The sequence below is a fragment of the Hordeum vulgare genome, chromosome 1H, assembly GCF_904849725.1.
Source record: "Hordeum vulgare subsp. vulgare chromosome 1H, MorexV3_pseudomolecules_assembly, whole genome shotgun sequence".
NCBI classification, from domain to species: Eukaryota; Viridiplantae; Streptophyta; class Magnoliopsida; order Poales; family Poaceae; genus Hordeum; species Hordeum vulgare.
Window position 1 is genome coordinate 379625361 of NC_058518.1, and position 20266 is coordinate 379645626.

The following is a 20266-nucleotide window of genomic DNA, read 5'->3' on the forward strand; positions in this document are numbered from 1 at the left end:
AGTTGCGAAATCGTGTTCTACTCACAAAACTACCCCAAAACCATATAAAATACGCCTCGATCTGACTTACGGTTAATAAACTACGGGCGTTTGAAAATCTATATATTTCCTGGAATTAAAACAATTCCGAAAATCCTAATTAATTTAAACGGGCCAAACTGGTGGGCGCAATTTAACTAAGATGCTGCTAGGCGAATATAAAGGGGCTGGGGAATCCTCACCTTGGGCCGAAATGCTTGCTGGGCCGAGGTAGCTGGGCCGAGGTGGGGCAAGCTGGTGGGCCGCCGCGCTGGCGAGGTTGGCCGGCCCACGTGGTGGGAAGCGGCGCTGGCGGCGCGATTCTCCCGATCCGATCTGGATCGGCGACGAGGCGGCGACGGACGCAGCGAGCGCCAGCAGGGGGCTGCGGCCGGTCCGGGTGGCGAAGGGGCGACGGGATCCGGCGTCTCGCGGCCACCGGAGGGCGAGGCAAAGGCCCCGGCGAAGCTCGGCGGCGGCTGGCCATGGCGGAGGGCGGAGGTTGCAGGAGGTGGGAACCGGGCAGGCGGCGGCGCGCTGGCGGGGCCGCGGCGGCGAGGATCCTGGGCGGCGCATCCCGGCGGCGGCCGGTGGCCAGTGGCCGGCGGGGAGGCAGCGGCTGGCGAGGGCCTCCGGCGAGGGTGGCGCACAGCAGTGGAGGCGCTCGGGAGGAGACGGGGCGAGGGGGCCGGCCTCGAGGCGGCGGCGGATGGGCTTGGCCGGGCCTGCCTCGGGCCCGAGCGGGCCTCGGCGGCGGCTGAGGGAGAGAGGGGCGCTCGAGAGGAGAGAGAGACCGGGTGGCGGCTAGGGTTTCGGGTAGGCGCGGATAACGAGGCAGGGGGTAGGTTGTCTAAAAAAAATGAACTGGGGGTCTATTTATAACAAATGGGGGGGCTAGGTTAGCCGGAATCGCGTTCCGGATCCAACCGTGGGGTCGGATTCGGATGATTCCGAACGCGGGTACGGGTACGCGGCCGCGTAGAGGGTATATTCGGAGATGAGAGGGGAAACGGGCGGCACGGCAACAATTTTTTAAAACACTGATGACCGTCCGACGGTAGACCGAATACGGTGCCACTACGGTCGACCGTTCAGGTACGAGACGAACTCCGATCGCGACGAAATTCGACAGGCGGCCTCGCTATAACTAATCACGACCGCATGCCAAGTTTCACCCCGATCAGAGAAAGTTATAAACGCACTTTTAAAACAGGGTTTCGACGGTGCCGCGGGCGCGTGCGAGTGCGGTCGGGCTCAGAACGGACAACGACGAGAACCAGCAACTACTAGCGGATGCAAGTTTTGAAAAACGGGCGGCAACGGAGACGCCGATGCAATACAGATGATGCGCATGATGAGACGATGATGCGGCAACTGAAAATACCCACACGACGAAAACGGAAAGAAAAGGGGAAGCTTCTGGAACGTCGGCATCGGGCTGTCACAACTCTCCTACACTACAAGAGGATTTCGCCCCGAGATCCAAGAATGAAAGGGGGAAGGATGAGAAAGCAAGAGGTAAATTTTTAGTCGCTTCTTTGACAACCGAGTGAAACCAACGATCCTTGAAGGTTGCAAGGAGATGAGGAATAACATGAGAAAGAAGCCGGAATTCACGGAAAATTTCGGCAGCACTTCGGTAGGAAAATGGGACAAAAAATTCGATAAGGAGAGGGAATCATACAATATGCACAACAAACAAGTAAATAGAGCAAGGGAACACCATGATCTTGATAGAACAAGAAGACTGACCCGAAAGGGCAACAACACAAAGCCTCCGGAACAAGAGAATAGAAACTAGCTCATACGGAAGAAGAGTATGAAGAAAAGAATGACAACTACTAACTCCAATGAACTTGGCAAGCATCCTTGCAAGAAGAATTGGACGAAGTTGTTGGAAGAACAACAACGACAAGAACAAGATAGTAGTGGGCTTATGAAAATCATCTCAACAAATATGAGGTGACAACCAACCACTAAAAGAAACAAGGATAGATTGGGAGAAACAAGATATGGACAATCTTACACCAAGAGGATACATTGAGAACTTAGATTAAAGACAAGCACCATGATAGCACAATCCATAGGAAAAGCTTTAGGTGAAGTCCAAACCAAGATAGCTCAATGAAGGAATCATGGGTTGCAAATATCTCATGATCATAGAATCGGTGGGTTTAATTATCTCATTCTTGAAAGGAAAACTCTTCGAGGCTCCTACACTAACAAGAAGGCTATAATACCACCTCAAAGGATAAAGGAAGAACAATTGCACATATAAATGCAAGAGAAAGGATACTTGAGGTTCTCCAACAAGAATCTTGAAGAACACTTGAGAACGAATTGAAACCTTGATGAATCACCATGAAGGACCTCCGTATACAAATGAATGATGCAAAGATATCAAGGTAGAAAAGAATAAGATTATGACCTTGCCAAAATTAAGATGAAGCCTCGCAGAGAGATACCTAAAAGAACTTGGAACTCCGGAAAAGAAAGATAGGCACTTGAGAAAAGAATTGATATCATGAGCCACTCCGGCAGAAGAATTGAAATCTCTTGGAGGAAGGAAGAACAAGAATAAGAATTATATTATGCTTATCCTTCATCAAGTTAAATTGATGACAAGCAACGGATCTAGCATACCACTTGTTCTTCTTGAAATGATTAAGGAGAGATATAAGCACAAACTAGAAGAAATCTTGAAAGAGGCACCGGTGAGAATTGAAATAAATGAGGCAACCAAGAATTAATGGGGATGCAAGAGAATGAAGAGATCATGAACCACCTGAGAGAAAACTTGAGCAAAGCGTCGGAATAACCGAGAGACGAACGAAGAGACAGCAATGGAGAAGAATTAAGGAGGAAAGCTGAAAGCTGAGAACGAAGAATCTTCTGAAATGATGGTCTTCGGAGGAACGAGAAATAAAAACAACTCAGAAATGCATCGGATAGCAAGAAACAGATTACTCATGATTGGAACAATTAAGATGATGGCACCAAGCTGAAATGAAGAATCTGCAAGAGAATGGACCAAGATTTGAGAGAAACGCTCCTTCGAATTTGCAAGCTGAGAATGATGACGAGGAACAACACCAAGAATAGTTGAGACACTCCAGAATAAAGAAGAATGAAAGGTTGAGCGAAATACGAGAAATAATTCAAATGGATCCTGGAGAATGGCTATGACTGATGAAATCCATAATTACGTCAATGCTAAAAAGAATTAATGATCTCCGGGAAAAGATTAAAATAGCCAGGAAAGATCCTCGGAAGGAACCTGTGGGTTATGGGGCCACTCAAAGAAACCACCGTTGAAACAATAGATTAGAAAGAGAGATTGCACCGGTATAAAGAAAACTAGATGAGGTTGAGAACCTCGAAATAATAAAAGATTGAAAACAAGAACTACTGAGATAACTTCAACTCTCCGGATCAAAAAGAGAGGAGTAAATAAACAACATAGGCTGATAAGAATATCCAACATAGAAAAGAATTACAATGATGAATAGGATATAATGAACACAGATATCTTGAACTGAATTCACCGGAAAAGGGACAAAATGAAGAAATGATGAACTCGACTCCTGAGGATCTTCACAATGAATCACCGGGTAAGAGGGAAAAGAACAAACAGCGGAAGCACAATGAAAAGAAAACTCTTGGATGAAAATTGAATCATTGAAGAAAAAGGGTGGGAGGGCGGGGAAAAACAAAGACGACTTGGGCTAGATGAGATGAACTCCGGAATAAAATGAGAGGATGATCTTGCAAAATAGGAGATGATGGAATTACTGAAGAGGAGCACACCGGTTGAAAAAGAATTAACATGACGGCTCCGGTTGACAAGAATTGACAAGAGAATTGATTTGAGCAAAAGAATTAGCATTCACATAAAAATATGAGAACACCTCTTAGGAAAGATCTGAAATCACCACTTGACATCGAAGCAACTTGAATTACCATATTCCAACAAAACAAGGGTGAGGCTTATCAAACAAGGCAGAACAAACTCATGAGAAAGATTTCGTTCGATATTTTCGTGGACAGGATCGCACGGGCTCGATTTACAGTAGTCATCAAGTGCAAGGCAGTGCACCCGACATACGAAGCGTCCCCGAGTCGTAGCAAGCTACAAGGACTCTTTAAGACACAACGTGTACCGCTGTAAGTCGACCGTGAACAAACGAATCCACTAGATGTCGAACCCCAACCTAACATCATGCATTTGTTGGAAGATTGTCCTATAAGTAACTACTTGAATTCCCACCTATGAATTCCCGAAATATCTGGTCATGCAATCTCGTACACGGATACAAGGAGTGATAATCACACAACTCCTATACTAACCCGTCACCTGTATCACATCCGTCAACACACGACCAGAATCTCGGACCTTCATCTACAACAGACCCTCGTGATCACAACGATACGAAGTATGGCAGTACTCCCGAACAATCTGCACCAGTACTAGGGACATCGGGGTTATCTCGCCACTACTAGTATTGAAGCAATTACGAACATCCTTCGTTTTAAGATACTAAGAAATCTGAATGATAACGATGTGCTCGAGAATCCCCTGGAGCTCAACTCCCCGGAAGAAAATCAAGTCAGACAGGAGGCACCAAGACAGAACTCCGTCACATCGGCATCATATACATTCCAAAAATATCCGCGTGATCCTAAAAAAAAATTGAGTGGGAAGAGGAGTAGAGTAAATTATTACGTCAATATTCCTCACCAGAGCATAGAAGAGGAGAAAAAAGAATCCTACTCTCCGATATATAACTAGACTCAAAGTATTTTTTTTCACTAGACTCGACTCGTCCAAGTTCGATCAATCAAGGGGGCTCCTAGGTCGGTACGACTCTGATACCAACTTGTCACGCCCAAGATGCGACCCTATTCTCAATTTGGCACGAAGGCCTCGTCAGGGATAGAAGTGCATCTCGTCGTGTCGCAAGAATGGATATCGTTACAAGTACATGTACTGAAAAGAAGAGATATATATAGAATTGGCTTACACTCGCCACAAGCTACATCAGAGTCACATCAGCACATTACATAATCATCAAGAGTAAGAGCAGGGTCCGACTACGGACGAAAACAAACGACAAAAGAAGAACGACGTCCATCCTTGCTATCCCAGGCTGCCGGCCTGGAACCCATTCGAGATCGATGAAGAAGAAGAAGAAGAAGAAGAAGAAGCAACTCCAAATGAACAATCAACGCGCTCGCGTCAAGTAACCTTTACCTGTACCTGCAACTGGTGTTGTAGTAATATGTGAGCCACAGGGGACTCAGCAATCTCATTTCCAAAGGTATCAAGACTAGAAAAGCTTAATGGGTGAGGTATGGTTAAGTGGTGAGGTTGCAGCAGCGGCTAAGCATATATTTGGTGGCTAACTTACGAGTACAAGAAATAAGAGGGGGAAGATCTATGCATAACGGACGTGAACTACTGATGATCAAATGAATGATCCTGAACACCTACCTACGTCAGACATAACCCCACCGTGTCCTCGATCGGAGAAAGAACTCACGAAAGAGACAGTCACGGTTACGCACACAGTTGGCATGTTTTAATTAAGTTAACTTCAAGTTATCTAGAACCAGTGTTAAACAAAGTTTCCACGTTGCCACATAACCGCGAGCACGGCTTTCCGAAAAGATTTAACCCTGCAGGGGTGCTCCAACTAGTCCATCACAAATTACCACAAGCCGCATAGAAATCCTCAATCACGAAGCTCGCGATCTCGTCGGATTCCCTAGTGGAAAACCTCAACTCTAAGATTACCCAAAGCATCACCGGAATCCCGATGCACAAGATATCTCGTCAAAGGTAAAACTAATCCAGCAAGGCCGTCCGACGTGTCAACGATCCTGATTGGAGTCGCGTACCTCGTTCTCAGGACACGACGGATAAGCGAAGCGTACGAGTGCCAAACCTCGAGTTTCCTCGCGGTGGCCCCGCATGGTGCTCTGTTTTGGACCAACACTCATGAGGAGCACTGGACCGGGGGTTGATTAAAATAGTCCGCGGGTGCCGGCGGGTCCCTATACAATTTTATTAGGTGATTAGGCAAATGTAGTACCAATGTTGGGCCTTGCCAGACCAGCTTTAATCTAAAACGAATTATCAAGGGGATCCCCATAACAACCCCGATCGTGTTAGGAGCGCTCGATTATGGAACATAACACCGGTAGCCGGTAACTAAAGGGGGCAAAGGTGGAACAAAACACCAGGCTAGAAAGGCCGAGCCTTCCACCTTTTACCAAGTATATACGTGCATTAAATTAAATAGCATTAATATGGTGATATGACAAGGAACCCATGTTTTCACATGGAAGCAACTGCACCTGCAACTAGCAACGCTAACACATGGTTAAGCAAGCAGTAACATAGCCAATCAGTGGTTTGCTAGGTTGAACAGGTTGAGGGTTTCATGGCATTGTTTGAGAGGCTGACATTTAACAAGTGGTAGGCAACGAGACATAAACGATAGAAGCGGTAAACTAGCATGGCAATGATAGTAATGGTATCTGGGGAAATGATCATCTTGCCTGAGATCCCGCATGGAAGAAGAATGCCTTCGTGAAGCAGACGAACCGACGTAGTCGAACGGGTCCTCACATCCGACACGCTTGCGGAACTCTATCGAGACGAAGCAGACCGGAAACACAAATCAACACACGATATTCACCACACGAAGCACAACACATATGATGCATGAGCTACTGAATACATGCAAGTCACGGCATGACAATTCACACAATCAAACACTACACATTAAGTGAAGTTCAATATGCACGAGTTGCATATTGACCAAACTCCACGTTAATTATTTAGTTCACTCCCGGTTATCTACACGGCAATATTAATGTTGTCAAACATGCAAGAGGTGAAGCGGAAATTAAACTACCTATCTAGGCATTTTAAATGAGGTCGGAAACGACATATAGCATCTCCGAGACGACCTCACATGTTAATTTACAATTCTATCCAGATCTAAACTAATGCATTTAATTGGTTGTTAAACAACAAAACAAATAAGTTCACGTGATTCTACGCGTCATTTCAAGCAATCTACACATAAAGATCATCTACAACGGAGCTACGGATCAAAAGTTACAAGCATCGCAAGATATGATGGCATGAATGCAATATGTGTGCAACGGTGCTACGAGCACTTCAAGGCATCCAACCAGAAAGAGAAAATGAAACTACACAAGATTCTACGCAAGTTTCATGTAGGACACGATCAGATCGGAGCTACGGTTCAACAACTACGAGCAAAACAAGAAATGACTACAATCTGCCAAAATCAGCCACATAGCATTTTCTACGCCCCACAATTACGGCTACACAACTCCGATTTGCTCAAGCAAGGCATGGCACGGAAGAGGGCAAGAAGCACCACTACAAACATCTAACAACAACTAGCATGGCAGCAAGGAGCACTAGGAAAAGAAGACACAAAATTGCATCTCACGCACTATTTCAGACTTAGTGAAAATTACACCTCATGAAAGTGCAGTTTTCGATCTGAAGCAATATTGACAGCAGCAAAACCTATAGCTAAAGGACTCCAAATGACATGAAACTTAACAGCATGCTAGAGAAACATAAGGGGGACAACTAACTCAATTGGACCAACGTCAAAAGAGCTACAGATCACAAGATGCAAGCAAGACAAGACAGCCACAAAATAATAACAGATTCTAGACTTAGAAATATTTCAGCTACTCTAAAACGGAACTATTTCTAGCAACTTGAGAGCAAGCAAACAACACCTAAACATGCATTTCTATTGCAACCAAAAATAGCAGGGGCTAATCAAAACATCCAAGATCAACTCCCTAGTTGACAACTAATTCAAACGAGGCACGGAATAAATCCTACGAATTAAACAAAAGGCAACATAGCAAAATATCTCGCGAACTAACTTACGCAAAAGCTAAAACTAATTGCACAGAAAAATCCATGGGATTTTTTCTACCCCAAAAACATATAAAATATGTGGGGTTTGCAACACAAGATAAAGCCACACAAAATGCGAGAAATAATCCTAGACACGGAAAATAATCTAGCGGCAAATCCCTACACGCAAAAATATCAGTGACCGCTCTAAAATACGTGGAATAATGGTCCCTAAAACATGGGCATTTCTAATACGGCATACGAGCAAACCGGACTTGCGAGAAATATAAATACGGGGCGTATCCTATTAGAACAGCACGTTATTCTAGGCAAACAGTGGGTCAAACCACATCAAACATTTATGCAAGTTGCGAAATCGTGTTCTACTCGCAAAACTACCCCAAAACCATATAAAATACGCCTCGATCCGACTTACGGTTAATAAACTACGGGCGTTTGAAAATCTATATATTTCCTGGAATTAAAACAATTCCGAAAATCCTAATTAATTTAAACGGGCCAAACTGGTGGGCGCAATTTAACTAAGATGCTGCTAGGCGAATATAAAGGGGCTGGGGAATCCTCACCTTGGGCCGAAAAGCTTGCTGGGCCGAGGTAGCTGGGCCGAGGTGGGGCAAGCTGGTGGGCCGCGGCGCTAGCGAGGTTGGCCGGCCCACGTGGTGGGAAGCGGCGCTGGCGACGCGATTCTCCCGATCCGATCTGGATCGGCGACGAGGCGGCGACGGACGCAGCGAGCGCCAGCAGGGGGCTGCGGCCGGTCCGGGTGGCGAAGGGGCGACGGGATCCGGCGTCTCGCGGCCACCGGAGGGCGAGGCAAAGGCCCCGGCGAAGCTCGGCGGCGGCTGGCCATGGCGGAGGGCGGAGGTTGCAGGCGGTGGGAACCGGGCAGGCGGTGGCGCGCTGGCGGGGCCGCGGCGGCGAGGATCCTGGGCGGCGCATCCCGGCGGCGACCGGTGGCCAGTGGTCGGCGGGGAGGCAGCGGCCGGCGAGGGCCTCCGGCGAGGGTGGCGCACAGCAGTGGAGGCGCTCGGGAGGAGACGAGGCGAGGAGGCCGGCCTCGAGGCGGCGGCGGATGGGCTTGGCCGGGCCTGCCTCGGGCCCGAGCGGGCCTCGGCGGCGGCTGAGGGAGAGAGGGGCGCTGGAGAGGAGAGAGAGACCGGGTGGCGGCTAGGGTTTCTGGTAGGCGCGGATAACGAGGCACGGGGTAGGTTGTCTAAAAAAATGAATTGGTGGTCTATTTATAACAAATGGGGGGGCTAAGTTAGCCGGAATCGCGTTCCGGATCCAACCGCGGGGTCGGATTCGGACGATTCCGAACGCGGGTACGGGTACGCGGCCGCATAGAGGGGATATCCGGAGATGAGAGGGGAAACGGGCGGCACGGCAACAATTTTTTAAAACACCGATGACCGTCCGACGGTAGACCTAATACGGTGCCGCTACGGTCGACCATTCAGGTACCAGACGAACTCCGATCGCGACGAAATTCGACAGGCGGCCTGGCTATAACTAATCACGACCGCATGCCAAGTTTCACCCCGATCAGAGAAAGTTATAAACGCACTTCTAAAACAGGGTTTCGACGGTGCCGCGGGCGCGTGCGAGTGCGGTCGGGCTCAGAACGGACAATGACGAGAACCGGCAACTACTAGCGGATGCAAGTTTTGAAAAACGGGCGACAACGGAGACGCCGATGCAATGCAGATGATGCGCATGATGCGATGATGATGCGGCAACTGAAAATACCCACATGACGAAAACGGAAAGAAAAGGGGAAGCTTCTGGAACGTCGGCATTGGGCTGTCACAATTGCCTTACTATCAAGGGGGCTCTCAAGTGAGTAGCTTGATCGTATCATTCATTGAGAGCTCAAACCATTGCATTCTTGGCATAATCATCTTTCTTGGTTCTTGTTTTTTTTCCTATGTGGGTTATTGAGCTTATGGTCATCTTCATGACAAGTTCGAGTTCATCGAAAACGGAGTTCATGTGCATATTCTATGATGTTTTTTATGTTGGAGTTTTTGTCGGTTCTTCATTCACAGAGCTTTAACATCTTCATATCATTGGCATTTTCATGACCGCATGTTCTTAAGATAACCAACGAGCTTGAGTTTGCTCAATTCAAAGCTCGTACGTGAAAGTTATGGCAATTTTAGTGCCACGACAAGTTTTCTCTCTCAAACGGAAGTATCGCTGGGGGCAGAGCTGTTGTACCGCTCTGGCGGTACTGACGCCCTCCCCTTTCGTCCCCTCTTTCGCTTAGTTTTTCTCTGTGGCATCTTCGATGCCTTTGCCCATTTTGAGCGGAAGTACCGCTGGGGACTGAGCGGTACTACCGCTCTCCCCTTCCGGCCTCTCTTCCACTTAATTTTTCTCTCTGGTGCCTTTGATCGTTTTCAGCGAAAGTACCGCTCGCCGCAGAGCGGTAGTACCGCTCCAGGGGAAGTACCGCTCAGCCAAGCGGTAGTACCGCTTGTGCATGACATGTGCACATAAATGTTGGATTTGGGAAGACCTATTTAAGGGGGTCTTCTTCCCCAATGGTTTATCTATCACTTGAGCTCGTGTTCTTCCTCCATTGTTGACCTTCTTTGAGCTTGCTAACTCTCAATCCCTCCAATGATGCTTGCTAGTTCTTGAGGGAAAGGAGAGAGGAGATCTAGAACCACATTTCGACCAATCACTCTCTCCTCTATGTGAGGGGAACCCCTCGGATTTAGATCTTGGGGTTCTGTGTGAGCTCCTTGTTCTTCCTCTCATATTCCTCCATAGCTTTTGTTGTTGTGGAGGGATTTGAGCGTGAGGGACTTTACCACTTCGTGTATTCTTTCCATTGCACTAGTTGCATCGGTTTGAGTTCTCCACGGTGATACGTGGAAGTGAAATGTTGAGAAACTTATTACTCTTGGGTACTTGGTAATCTAAAGCTTGTTCCTCTTGGGTGCTTTGACGCCCTAGACGGTTGGTGGTGCCTCGAAGCTCAATCACTGTGGTGTAAAGCTCCCGACAAGCGTCGGGGGTTTTCAATTAGATTGTGGAGATTGCCCCGAGCATTTGAGGTCACCTCGGAGCCACAGTCCATTATGGTGAAGCTTCATGGTGTTGTTGGGAACCTCCAATTAAGTTGTGGAGATTGCCCCAACCTTGTTTGTATGGGTTCGTTGACCACCCTCAAGGGTCCCTTAGTGGAATCACGACATCATGCATTGTGCGAGGACGTGAGCAGATTACAGTTGCCCTAGTGGCTTCTTAAGGAGCATTGTGCCTCCACACCGCTTCAAACAAAGATTAGCATCCGTAAGGGTGTGAACTTTGGGATACATCACCGTCTCCATATGCATCGGTTATCTCTTACCCGAGCCCTTTACTTATGCACTTTACTTTGTGATAGCCATATTGTTTCATCTTATATATGTTGCTATCACTTAGTTGTTTATCTTGCTTAGCATAAGTTGTTGGTGCACATATGTGAGCCTAGTTGTTTTAGGTTTCGTGCTTGACTAATTATATGTAAGTTTCATTCCGCATCTGTTCAAGCGTAAACCGTAATTATTTTAAAGCGCATATTGACCCCCCCCCCCTCTAGGCGACACCCACGTCCTTTCAGTCAGCCTTTGATGGCGATGCAAACGAGCAGGTCAGTGGCGCGCGAGGAGCACACTCATGGAGGCATCTTGACTCCCTTCGCGACGACACGGCCGAGCAGCCATTGCTCGACATTCACCCAAAAACGGCGCCTCGAACCAGCGGTGCAGACCCGGAGGTGTGTGATGGCGTCAAGGACGAACAGCTTGGCGAGAGAGTCTCGTGCAGATGGAGGCGATCTTGACTCCTGCCGCGGAGGCACGGGTAAGCAGCTAGCGCCCGACCTCCGCTTTAAAACCGCAACTCAATTCGACGCGCGCATACGTGGAGTGCGGCGCTTGATTCTTCGTAACAACGCTTAGGGAGGCGACCTGAGCGCAAAACGCTTAGGGAGGCGACGAGATGGGGGTGGGGTAGTGTAATGATGTAGGTGAGGTGGGGAAATGGATAAGGTAGGAGACATGTGGCCGGGAATAGAGAGAGAGACGTTCGCGAGGATGGCTAAATGACCGAATGATTTGGTTTTGATGACGTGGCAACTCATTCATCTTTAATATTAATGCAATTAATCAAACGAAGGTGAACACGTTTATCCCAGAAATCAGACGTACATTATCTTTCTCGTATATTTTAGGGTGTTCTTGTTTTCCTAATTTTGGTTTTTATTTCCGATTTTTTAGCAGAAAATTTCTTGTTTTGTTTCCTTTTCTTTTTTGTTTTTATATGGGTTTTCATGCTTTTGGTGTTTTTCTTTCCGCTTTTTAAGAAAAAACTCCGTCCAAATTTATTAATATGAGATCTATTATTGCAGATCTCCGCATGGAACTCATTGATAAAATGGTTTGTAATTTGAATGCATGATTCAATGGATTTCTTTTAAAAGAACTATCTAAGAAAGTGCAAAATATAAGTAAAATGTGTTGCACACGTAACACCACTTATCACCCTGAGAGAAGTTTTTCTTTTGGATTCGACGATGAGAAAAGTTGAGAGGGGCTTTTAGAAGGATAGTGATTTCAATTTATTCACCATGTCTATTTTTTTTATACAAATTCACTATTTCTAGTTCGAGGCGACCCTTCTCAAAACATGGATTTGGCTCAGGATTGCCCTTTTTTAAGGCCCTGTTTGGGACCGCTTTGCTCCATCAAAAGCAGCTCCACTTCATCAAATTCACTTTGGAGCAGTTTCATACGAAAGTTGTAGCTTTTTCAAAGAGAACGTTTGGTTTTTATCCAGCTCCAGCTTCACTAATGGAAACTTTGGTGGAAAGAATCTATTTGATTGGATGAGAGGGGAGAAATGAAGGGGTATCCACTTACGGGTGGAAGTGGTGGGTAATTTCGCTCCAACTCCAGCTTATATAATTTTATGGAGCACCTCCTAGAGAGCTTCATAAAAAACAGGAAGTTGGACCCTAGATTCTAGTTTTTTTGTAGAGCTGTATATCGTGAAGCTACCCCGTTTGGCTTATGTTTTCTAGAGCGGAGCTGAATTTACTGGAGTAGAGCAGTCCCAAACAGGAATTCTGGATTTGTCTGAATTTGGAAGTTACCACTTAGCAGACGCAGGCCGGCCAACTAGTCGGGCTTCTCGGCCCATTGTTTCATTATTAATGTTGGCCCTGGCCTCTCAGCTCATCGGAAGCCCAATAGCACACCAGGATATCTTTAGGGTTTCCCATGCCCCCTTCCCTTCGTCTATAAAAGAAGGGCACAGGATTCCTTCCTTCAGCAGCCGTCTTGAAACAAGAACGCATCTCTCCCTTCTCCCCCGTGCCGGATTGGTGTCTGATTTACGATGCAACTTCTCCTTTCCATCGTTCCCTCTGAAGCTGCTCGTCCCTTTTGTTTTCTCTTGATTTTTTTCGTGAGTATTTCTCCTGTTGGAGATGATTGGCTTTTGTGCTAATCGATGGCCGGCAATGAGGAACGAAACCTGTGCCGGAGGCGGATGCGCCGATGTCGGTAACACAACCCTCTAAGAAGTTCTGAGCCCCACTTTTCCGTTGTTTTCTGGATGTTTATTCCTTCCCTAGTGTGGATTTGTTTTGGGAATGGATTGATTTCGATGCGAGGTGATGATGTTATGTATGATAGTCTGTCAATCCCCTGATGTCACAAAGTGAAGACACGCATACATCCCGACAGGCTCTGATCGCATCCAAGTCTCTAATCCCCGATCCCCTTCTCTTCTTTTCGCCTGTGTACTGCAATTTAGTTTGGTTTTCAATATGCTTTTGTAGCTTCTTTCATCAATCAGAAAGAATATGTTCCACTTATTTTTAGCCACCACACATTATACTAAATATATTAATAAAACACAGTTCGATTGTACTGAGAATTATTACCAGAAAGACTGGGACATGCAAAGAAAATCTTAGCACACTGTTGCCCGCCAGCGCTGATGTACTCTGAGGAGCATTAGAGAAGAGGTGGAGCATTTGCAAGACTGCTGTTGTAGACAGAAAACGTTGTAGGCGTTGTGAGCAGAAAACGACTTTTGTTGCTGGGGAAGAACTCCAAATCTGCAGTTGGCGCAGAAGGAAGCCCTAGATCAAGAGTCCACGCTGTAAACACGCTCGAAAAACACTGTCGAAATATTAAACCGAAGAGCTTGCATTCCAGTACATTACAGGATTACTGCCAATGCTCATTCGTCAAGATATATGAAATGTAATCTAAGCCCGGTATTGGATAACTGACTGAAAAGTATTGGAAAAATCATCAATTAATGTTTCCTTCAAGGACATGCACATTTTTGTCAACTATACCATCTCAACAGAGATCTGTATCTATGAACAAGCTCTATTGATCGATGCGCAGGGATCAAGAATCTATGCACTGTTCCTTTTTCGCTGCTCTTTAACATCAATCAGAAGTCCAAAATCGTGATATAGGGAGAGAATCTATGAACTGTTTCCTTCTCCGTTGCCAAACGCAGTACCCAACAGCAATCAGAGGTCCAAAATCTTGACGCAGGGTAAGAGTCTATGAACTCTTTCCTTCTTTGCTGCCAACCCAGTACTCTTTAACAGCAATCAGAAGTTTTTCAGGCACAAGAGGGCCATCTTCGTGATCAAGTAGCTTGGACTTCCATCGCATCCCCGCCACCGTCCTCCTGACCTTGTTCAGCACCTCGACATTGTCCCGCAGTATGACAGTGCCCTCAGGACGCAGGATCCTATCCATCTCAAGAAGAATGTCTTCCAGGTCACACCTAACAATTGCACAAAATCATATAAGAAGAGCGCATAGATTTCCTTTTTTTATAATTGTATCACCACGAGAGAAGGGATCGCCTACTTGTTCTCGTACAAACTGAAGACGCCGCTGGCATGTATCAGGTCATATGTCCTAGGGTACGTAGAGAATGCTTCGCACCTGATAACAGCACAAAGTAATAGTGATTCAGGAATGGGTTCAATCGTATCAACATATCATTTGCCCATATAGACAACACAACACTGGGACTTCAAGACTCACCAGTCATGGTATATGCCAATAAGACCTCGCTCATAGATGATACCAAGAGTGTTGTTCCTCTCCGATATCGTAGGCACAACGTTCATGACCCAGGAGCCGGGAGAATTCAGCGCTGCAGCAAAACTTCCAAGGCCTGCATTCATGTCCATGATATTCCTATACCTTGACTTCCCTATCAGCTTGTTTATCCTCTTGTATGTATCAACATGCTTCTTCCACAGCTTCTTATCCTCTTCATAGACTTCTTCTGTAACACCTTGGGTACTGTCAAGAATTCTTGGAGGAACTACAAATAGTCTCTCTGGAAACTTCTGTAGCTGATGTGCTCCCTCTGGGATTGGTGTTATACAAGTTTCCATTTTCTTATACCTAAAGTACAAACCATACAAAAATATGATTAAAAAACCAATATAATGAAAGGACAGGAAACATAAGTTATAACATACATTTTCTTATACAAGTTTTCATTTTCTTATACCTTACTATATACCTGCCTCTGTTTCAATAAAAGGACAGAAAAACGGAAATTATAACAAACTCAGACCTTGAAGTAAATAGATCATTAATTTCTATGTCACCCAGTTGAATACTCAAGTTGATGCGGATGTTTGTACTTTACAGCATGTGTTTGTATATATACATAGAGAACATACCAGATGTCATCTCCATCTTGAACTTTGCACATCTTGCTAGTACGACTATTCTTGTTATGGCATGGATTTGAATTTTCCTTTTTCTGCCAAATAACAGTATCTTCCTTCTCATATATTTTATTCCAGCAAAGCATTTCAGCAATGTTCTCAATTCTATTTTGTTCCTCCTCTGCATCTTGTTTGGATCTTTGCCATGTTTTGTAATATTTCTTCCAGTTGATGGGAGGACCAGATAATATCCAATAACCTCCAGGCCTAAGAACCCGATCTACTTCCATCATGTACATTCCATCTGCAGGAAGCAAAAAAACTATAGCTCTTGAAAATAATCCAATTGGCACAAGTAGTTCCAATATTTATGCACGGTTGATACTACTCACCATTTGACTTCCAGGGGATTAAGCAGCGTGAGCAATGGGCCATATCAAAAGATCTAGATGGGTATGGGAGCTTCACAGTCCCAAGCACTCCAATTACAGCAGGAACACCTCGCTCCAAAGCAAATTGAACCTGAGCTTCATGTGAGTCTCGAGGTGCAAATGACATGGCCAATATATTTCTATCCATTAGGTAAGCACCCCAGCTTGCAACCTACAAATGGTCAAAATGTTACTCCCAAGTCTTAAGGGCAAGAATGCACCAGCACCACCAAATAAGGCCTAATTGTATATGTGAAAATACCACAAAAGTTGGACTAAGAACCAAGATGTGCCCAAGAAACTAACATCTAATGACTTACTGCTATATGAAGTAGAGCATGAGCTAAGCAATGATGCAAGTAAGAAGAAAATTAAAGAGATTGCGAATAGCAGCTAAGTGCTAACACATCTTCGGGGGAGCAAATGACTGAAATATGTGTTTAATAGACATACCCCACATCCAGTATCAAGTGCAGTCCTGATGGTGCCATCAGCAAGTGGAATGACTGATGCAAGTTCATCAATGTAAGAACTTGCTCCATTTGGAAACATTGTCCCGCCTCCTGGGAAATGGAACACATCTCCCCGGTACTGGATCCAGTTCTGAACTGCCTTTTCAACTGCCAGACTCTTGTATGGAGCATTTGCATATGGAACATACTCACGGCTCTTGGGCCAAGGAAAAGGGGTGACATAGCCTTTTGGTGCTGGGATAAGGCAGTGCAGCTTCTCATTTTTCGCAGGACAATGCCTCTCTCGATAGGTCATATTTCCTCTAGGAAAGAGCATTGCTCGGTTCTGGTCTTGGCAAGGAGTATAGTCACTGTATCTAATATTGCATGGCTTAAACACTTTATTGTTCATGGTCAACGGATTAACACCATCCATGCTATGATGGGTCTCAAAGTGCAGATTTGGCAAGATTGTACAATCGGTTTCCTTTGTCACCCTCAATGCTATACTATCACCCCTCCCTGTCCCGCTTTTCTGCCAAGCGCCTAGTATATAGAAGAAGCCGCACAAACCCATCACAATTACTACTGACATGATGCTCCGTGTCCTACGGTCTGGATTCATTCTGGAGCCCCTCATGAACCTGAAATCATTGCAGGAAAATCATAAGGATTCACTCTAAACGGATCACATATTTGCAATGTACTGCTTATAGATAGGACATCTACATCGAATCAGTGAGATGTAGATGTATCAAATTAGACCAGATAAAAAGCCATTCAAATCCTAACGGATGGCAATTGCATCAGATGATCACAACTGATAACAGCAACAACAATTGATAAATGGGTAGTGACTTCAATTTAAAAATCATAAGGATTCACTCTAAATGGATCACATATTTGCAACATACTGCTTATCGATAGGACATCCACATCAAAATAATGAGTTGTGGATATACTACATCAAACCAAATAAAAAGTAATTCAAATCCTAACGGATGGCAACTGCACCAGATGATCACAACTGATAACAGCAACAACAATTGATATTTGAGTAGTGACTTCTATTTCACATACTATTACAAATCTACTTCTAGGTGTTAGGATCTGATCCAGATGAAACCAGGCAGGATTTACCAACCCTCATGCATAATTTAAACCAAAGAGCTTATCATGGAAGAACTGTAATATATCTAATACGCTCGAATAGTTTTAAGCATCAGTTTTGGTGTTTCGCCATGTGCAGTCACACTAGCAGGAGCGATGCCCTTCAATTTAACAAAATAGTGTGACCCGGTTAATTAAGGGGGAAACACGAACCGAAAACAAAAACCATATTAGCCTATACATGACTACCTTCAGAGGGTATGTTCTAATACCGCAGAAGTCATGCAGCAGTCATCAGCAGAAGGGCCTAGTTCGTGCATGTGGCGACAGTAGGAGCTAGCGATAACATTCTACCATTGGCTAAAATTTCGCCATCTAGAACGAAAATCCCACAGAAGCACTAGCCAATCGATCCAGTGTTTCGCCCATAACAATCAGAAATAATAAAATCGAAAAATATGGAGCCGGTGCTAGCAGATTCTGACGCGGTCAACCCTAATTCCAACGACAGCAAGTGGACTATCAAGTTGGACGAGACCACAATCCGTTAGGCCTCTGCGGAATTCCGATCCCACCAGGGCACACACGCACAAACCAGAGCGCGAGGCAGATCAAAAGCAGCACGCGACGAAGAGAGAGGCGGGGTCCGAATTCCACCATGCCCGAACCCAGCCGCCGAAGCAAAATCGAAAACGAAATCATCGCGGGGCACGCGCAGGAGCAAGCGAAGCGAGCCGAGGCGGTCCGAGGCTCGGCGAGCTAGCGCGCGCGGGGATCGAATCCAGACGGGGGGTTTAGGAGCGGAGGAAGCAAGCGAACCTCGCTCTCCGTGTCGCCTCCGCGAGCAGGGGGGAGGGGGTGGTGGTTTCGAGCACGCCTGGGGAGGCGGCGGCGTCGCTGGCGGGGTGGAGGGCGGGCGGCGTCGCTGGCGGGGTGGAGGGCGGGCGGCGTCGCTGGTGGGGTTGGGGGTTGGGCGTACGCTGCCGTGGACCCGCTGCTGCGGCTTTGACTCAGGCCGCTCGCGGGAGACGGCGAAATGGTCTCATCGCTCCGGGGACAGCGGAAAGGGGACAAAATGAGAGGGGGGCGAGAGCGAGACGACGCGGGAGTGGGAAAGAGAGCGGCAGGTCGCGCCCTTGTGTTGTGTCGTGTTGGTTTGGTTTGCTGGGGACCTTTCTGTTCGAGTCCTCAACTGGAAGAAAAACCGTTTACTATTCACTTGGCCGGAAAATGTTATCGCAATTCGCACGCACCACATGTTTCACGCGGTATTTTTAAGTTTCCGAAAAATACGGAAAACATGTACACGGATTATTGGGTATCTTGTACATGTATATTTGTGGCTCGAAATTGAAAAGATGTGTGGATATCATAGGAAACCATCAAGCCTCCATGGCCTAGCCTAGTGGTGTGACTCTGGTGGTTGTACCTGGGGTTGTGGGTTCGATCTCCCCCCCCCCCTCACCCCTTTTGAGGTGGATATGTATGACATCCAGTACGAGCATGTACCTCACTTTTGCTTCTTCTGTGGCCGGCTCGGACATTCAGAGCTCTACTGCCCTAATCCAGGCCTCCGAGATGCTAAGGGCGATCTGCCTTTTGGGCCAAAACTTAGGGCTAGTGATGACTGGAAGAAGGCTGCGTCTGGTGACAGCTCGAATAAGGAGCACTATTCAGGAACAAGTCCCTTTTGAGGTGGATATGTATGACATCCAGTACGAGCATGTACCTCACTTTTGCTTCTCCTGTGGCCGGCTCGGACATTCAGAGCTCTACTGCCCTAATCCAGGCCCCCGAGATGCTAAGGGCGATCTGCCTTTTGGGCCAAAACTTAGGGCTAGTGATGACTGGAAGAAGGCTGCGTCTGGTGACAGCTCGAATAAGGAGCACTATTCAGGAACAAGTCCCTTTTGAGGTGGATATGTATGACATCCAGTACGAGCATGTACCTCACTTTTGCTTCTCCTGTGGCCGGCTCGGACATTCAGAGCTCTACTGCCCTAATCCAGGCCCCCGAGATGCTAAGGGCGATCTGCCTTTTGGGCCAAAACTTAGGGCTAGTGATGACTGGAAGAAGGCTGCGTCTGGTGACAGCTCGAATAAGGAGCACTATTCAGGAACAAGTAACCAGAGGGAGTCCAAGAACTCTACTACCAGTACGAAGGGTGGCAACACCGAAGTCAATTCTCCTGTCAAAAACCGCATGAACTACAAGAGGAAGGATGTACCTAAGCAGGCATATCGCCGTGTGGCTGAAACTAAGCTTTTGATCACTGATGGTTCTGCCGCAGCTGTTGTAGAGGTGGAGGATCATGATATGAGCAGAGATGAAAATGAGGTGGATCATGAGTTGGAACAGGAGGGGGAAAGAGTACCGAAGAAGAAGAAACCTACTCCGGCTAATTCGGCAGAGGTTGCGGCGCAGCCCTGCCAGTCCCAATGAGGTGCATCAGCTCGAACTGCGGGGGGCTTGGGAACCTCGAGGCAGTTCGAGAGCTTCGCAACATTGTGAAGCAAGAAGCTCCTGCCCTGCTATTTGTAATGGAGACCAAAATCAGGGCTCGAAGGGTGGAAAACCTACGCCATCGACTAGGGTTTGCGG

The 20266-nt window shown here is 46.5% G+C and overlaps 1 protein-coding gene and 2 non-coding genes across 3 annotated transcripts; 2 read left to right on the plus strand and 1 right to left on the minus strand.

Moving 5' to 3' along the window:
* Positions 1-13464: 13464 nt before the first annotated feature.
* On the plus strand, positions 13465-13543 carry LOC123423979. Its single transcript, XR_006621486.1, has one exon. It is a non-coding gene; the product is annotated as a small nucleolar RNA U61 (small nucleolar RNA).
* Positions 13544-13617: 74 nt separating this feature from the next.
* LOC123424023 lies at positions 13618-13706 on the plus strand. Its single transcript, XR_006621514.1, has one exon. It is a non-coding gene; the product is annotated as a small nucleolar RNA snoR14 (small nucleolar RNA).
* A 420-nt stretch (positions 13707-14126) lies between these two features.
* Positions 14127-18764, minus strand: LOC123438767 (probable methyltransferase PMT2). Its single transcript, XM_045115802.1, has 7 exons — positions 18484-18764; positions 16556-17198; positions 16064-16274; positions 15684-15975; positions 15031-15399; positions 14851-14928; positions 14127-14764 (listed from the first exon to the last, which is right to left on the minus strand). The coding sequence occupies exons 2-7, from the start codon at positions 17192-17194 to the stop codon at positions 14536-14538; spliced, it is 1818 nt and encodes a 605-aa protein (XP_044971737.1). The 5' UTR covers positions 17195-17198; positions 18484-18764; the 3' UTR covers positions 14127-14535.
* Positions 18765-20266: the final 1502 nt, after the last annotated feature.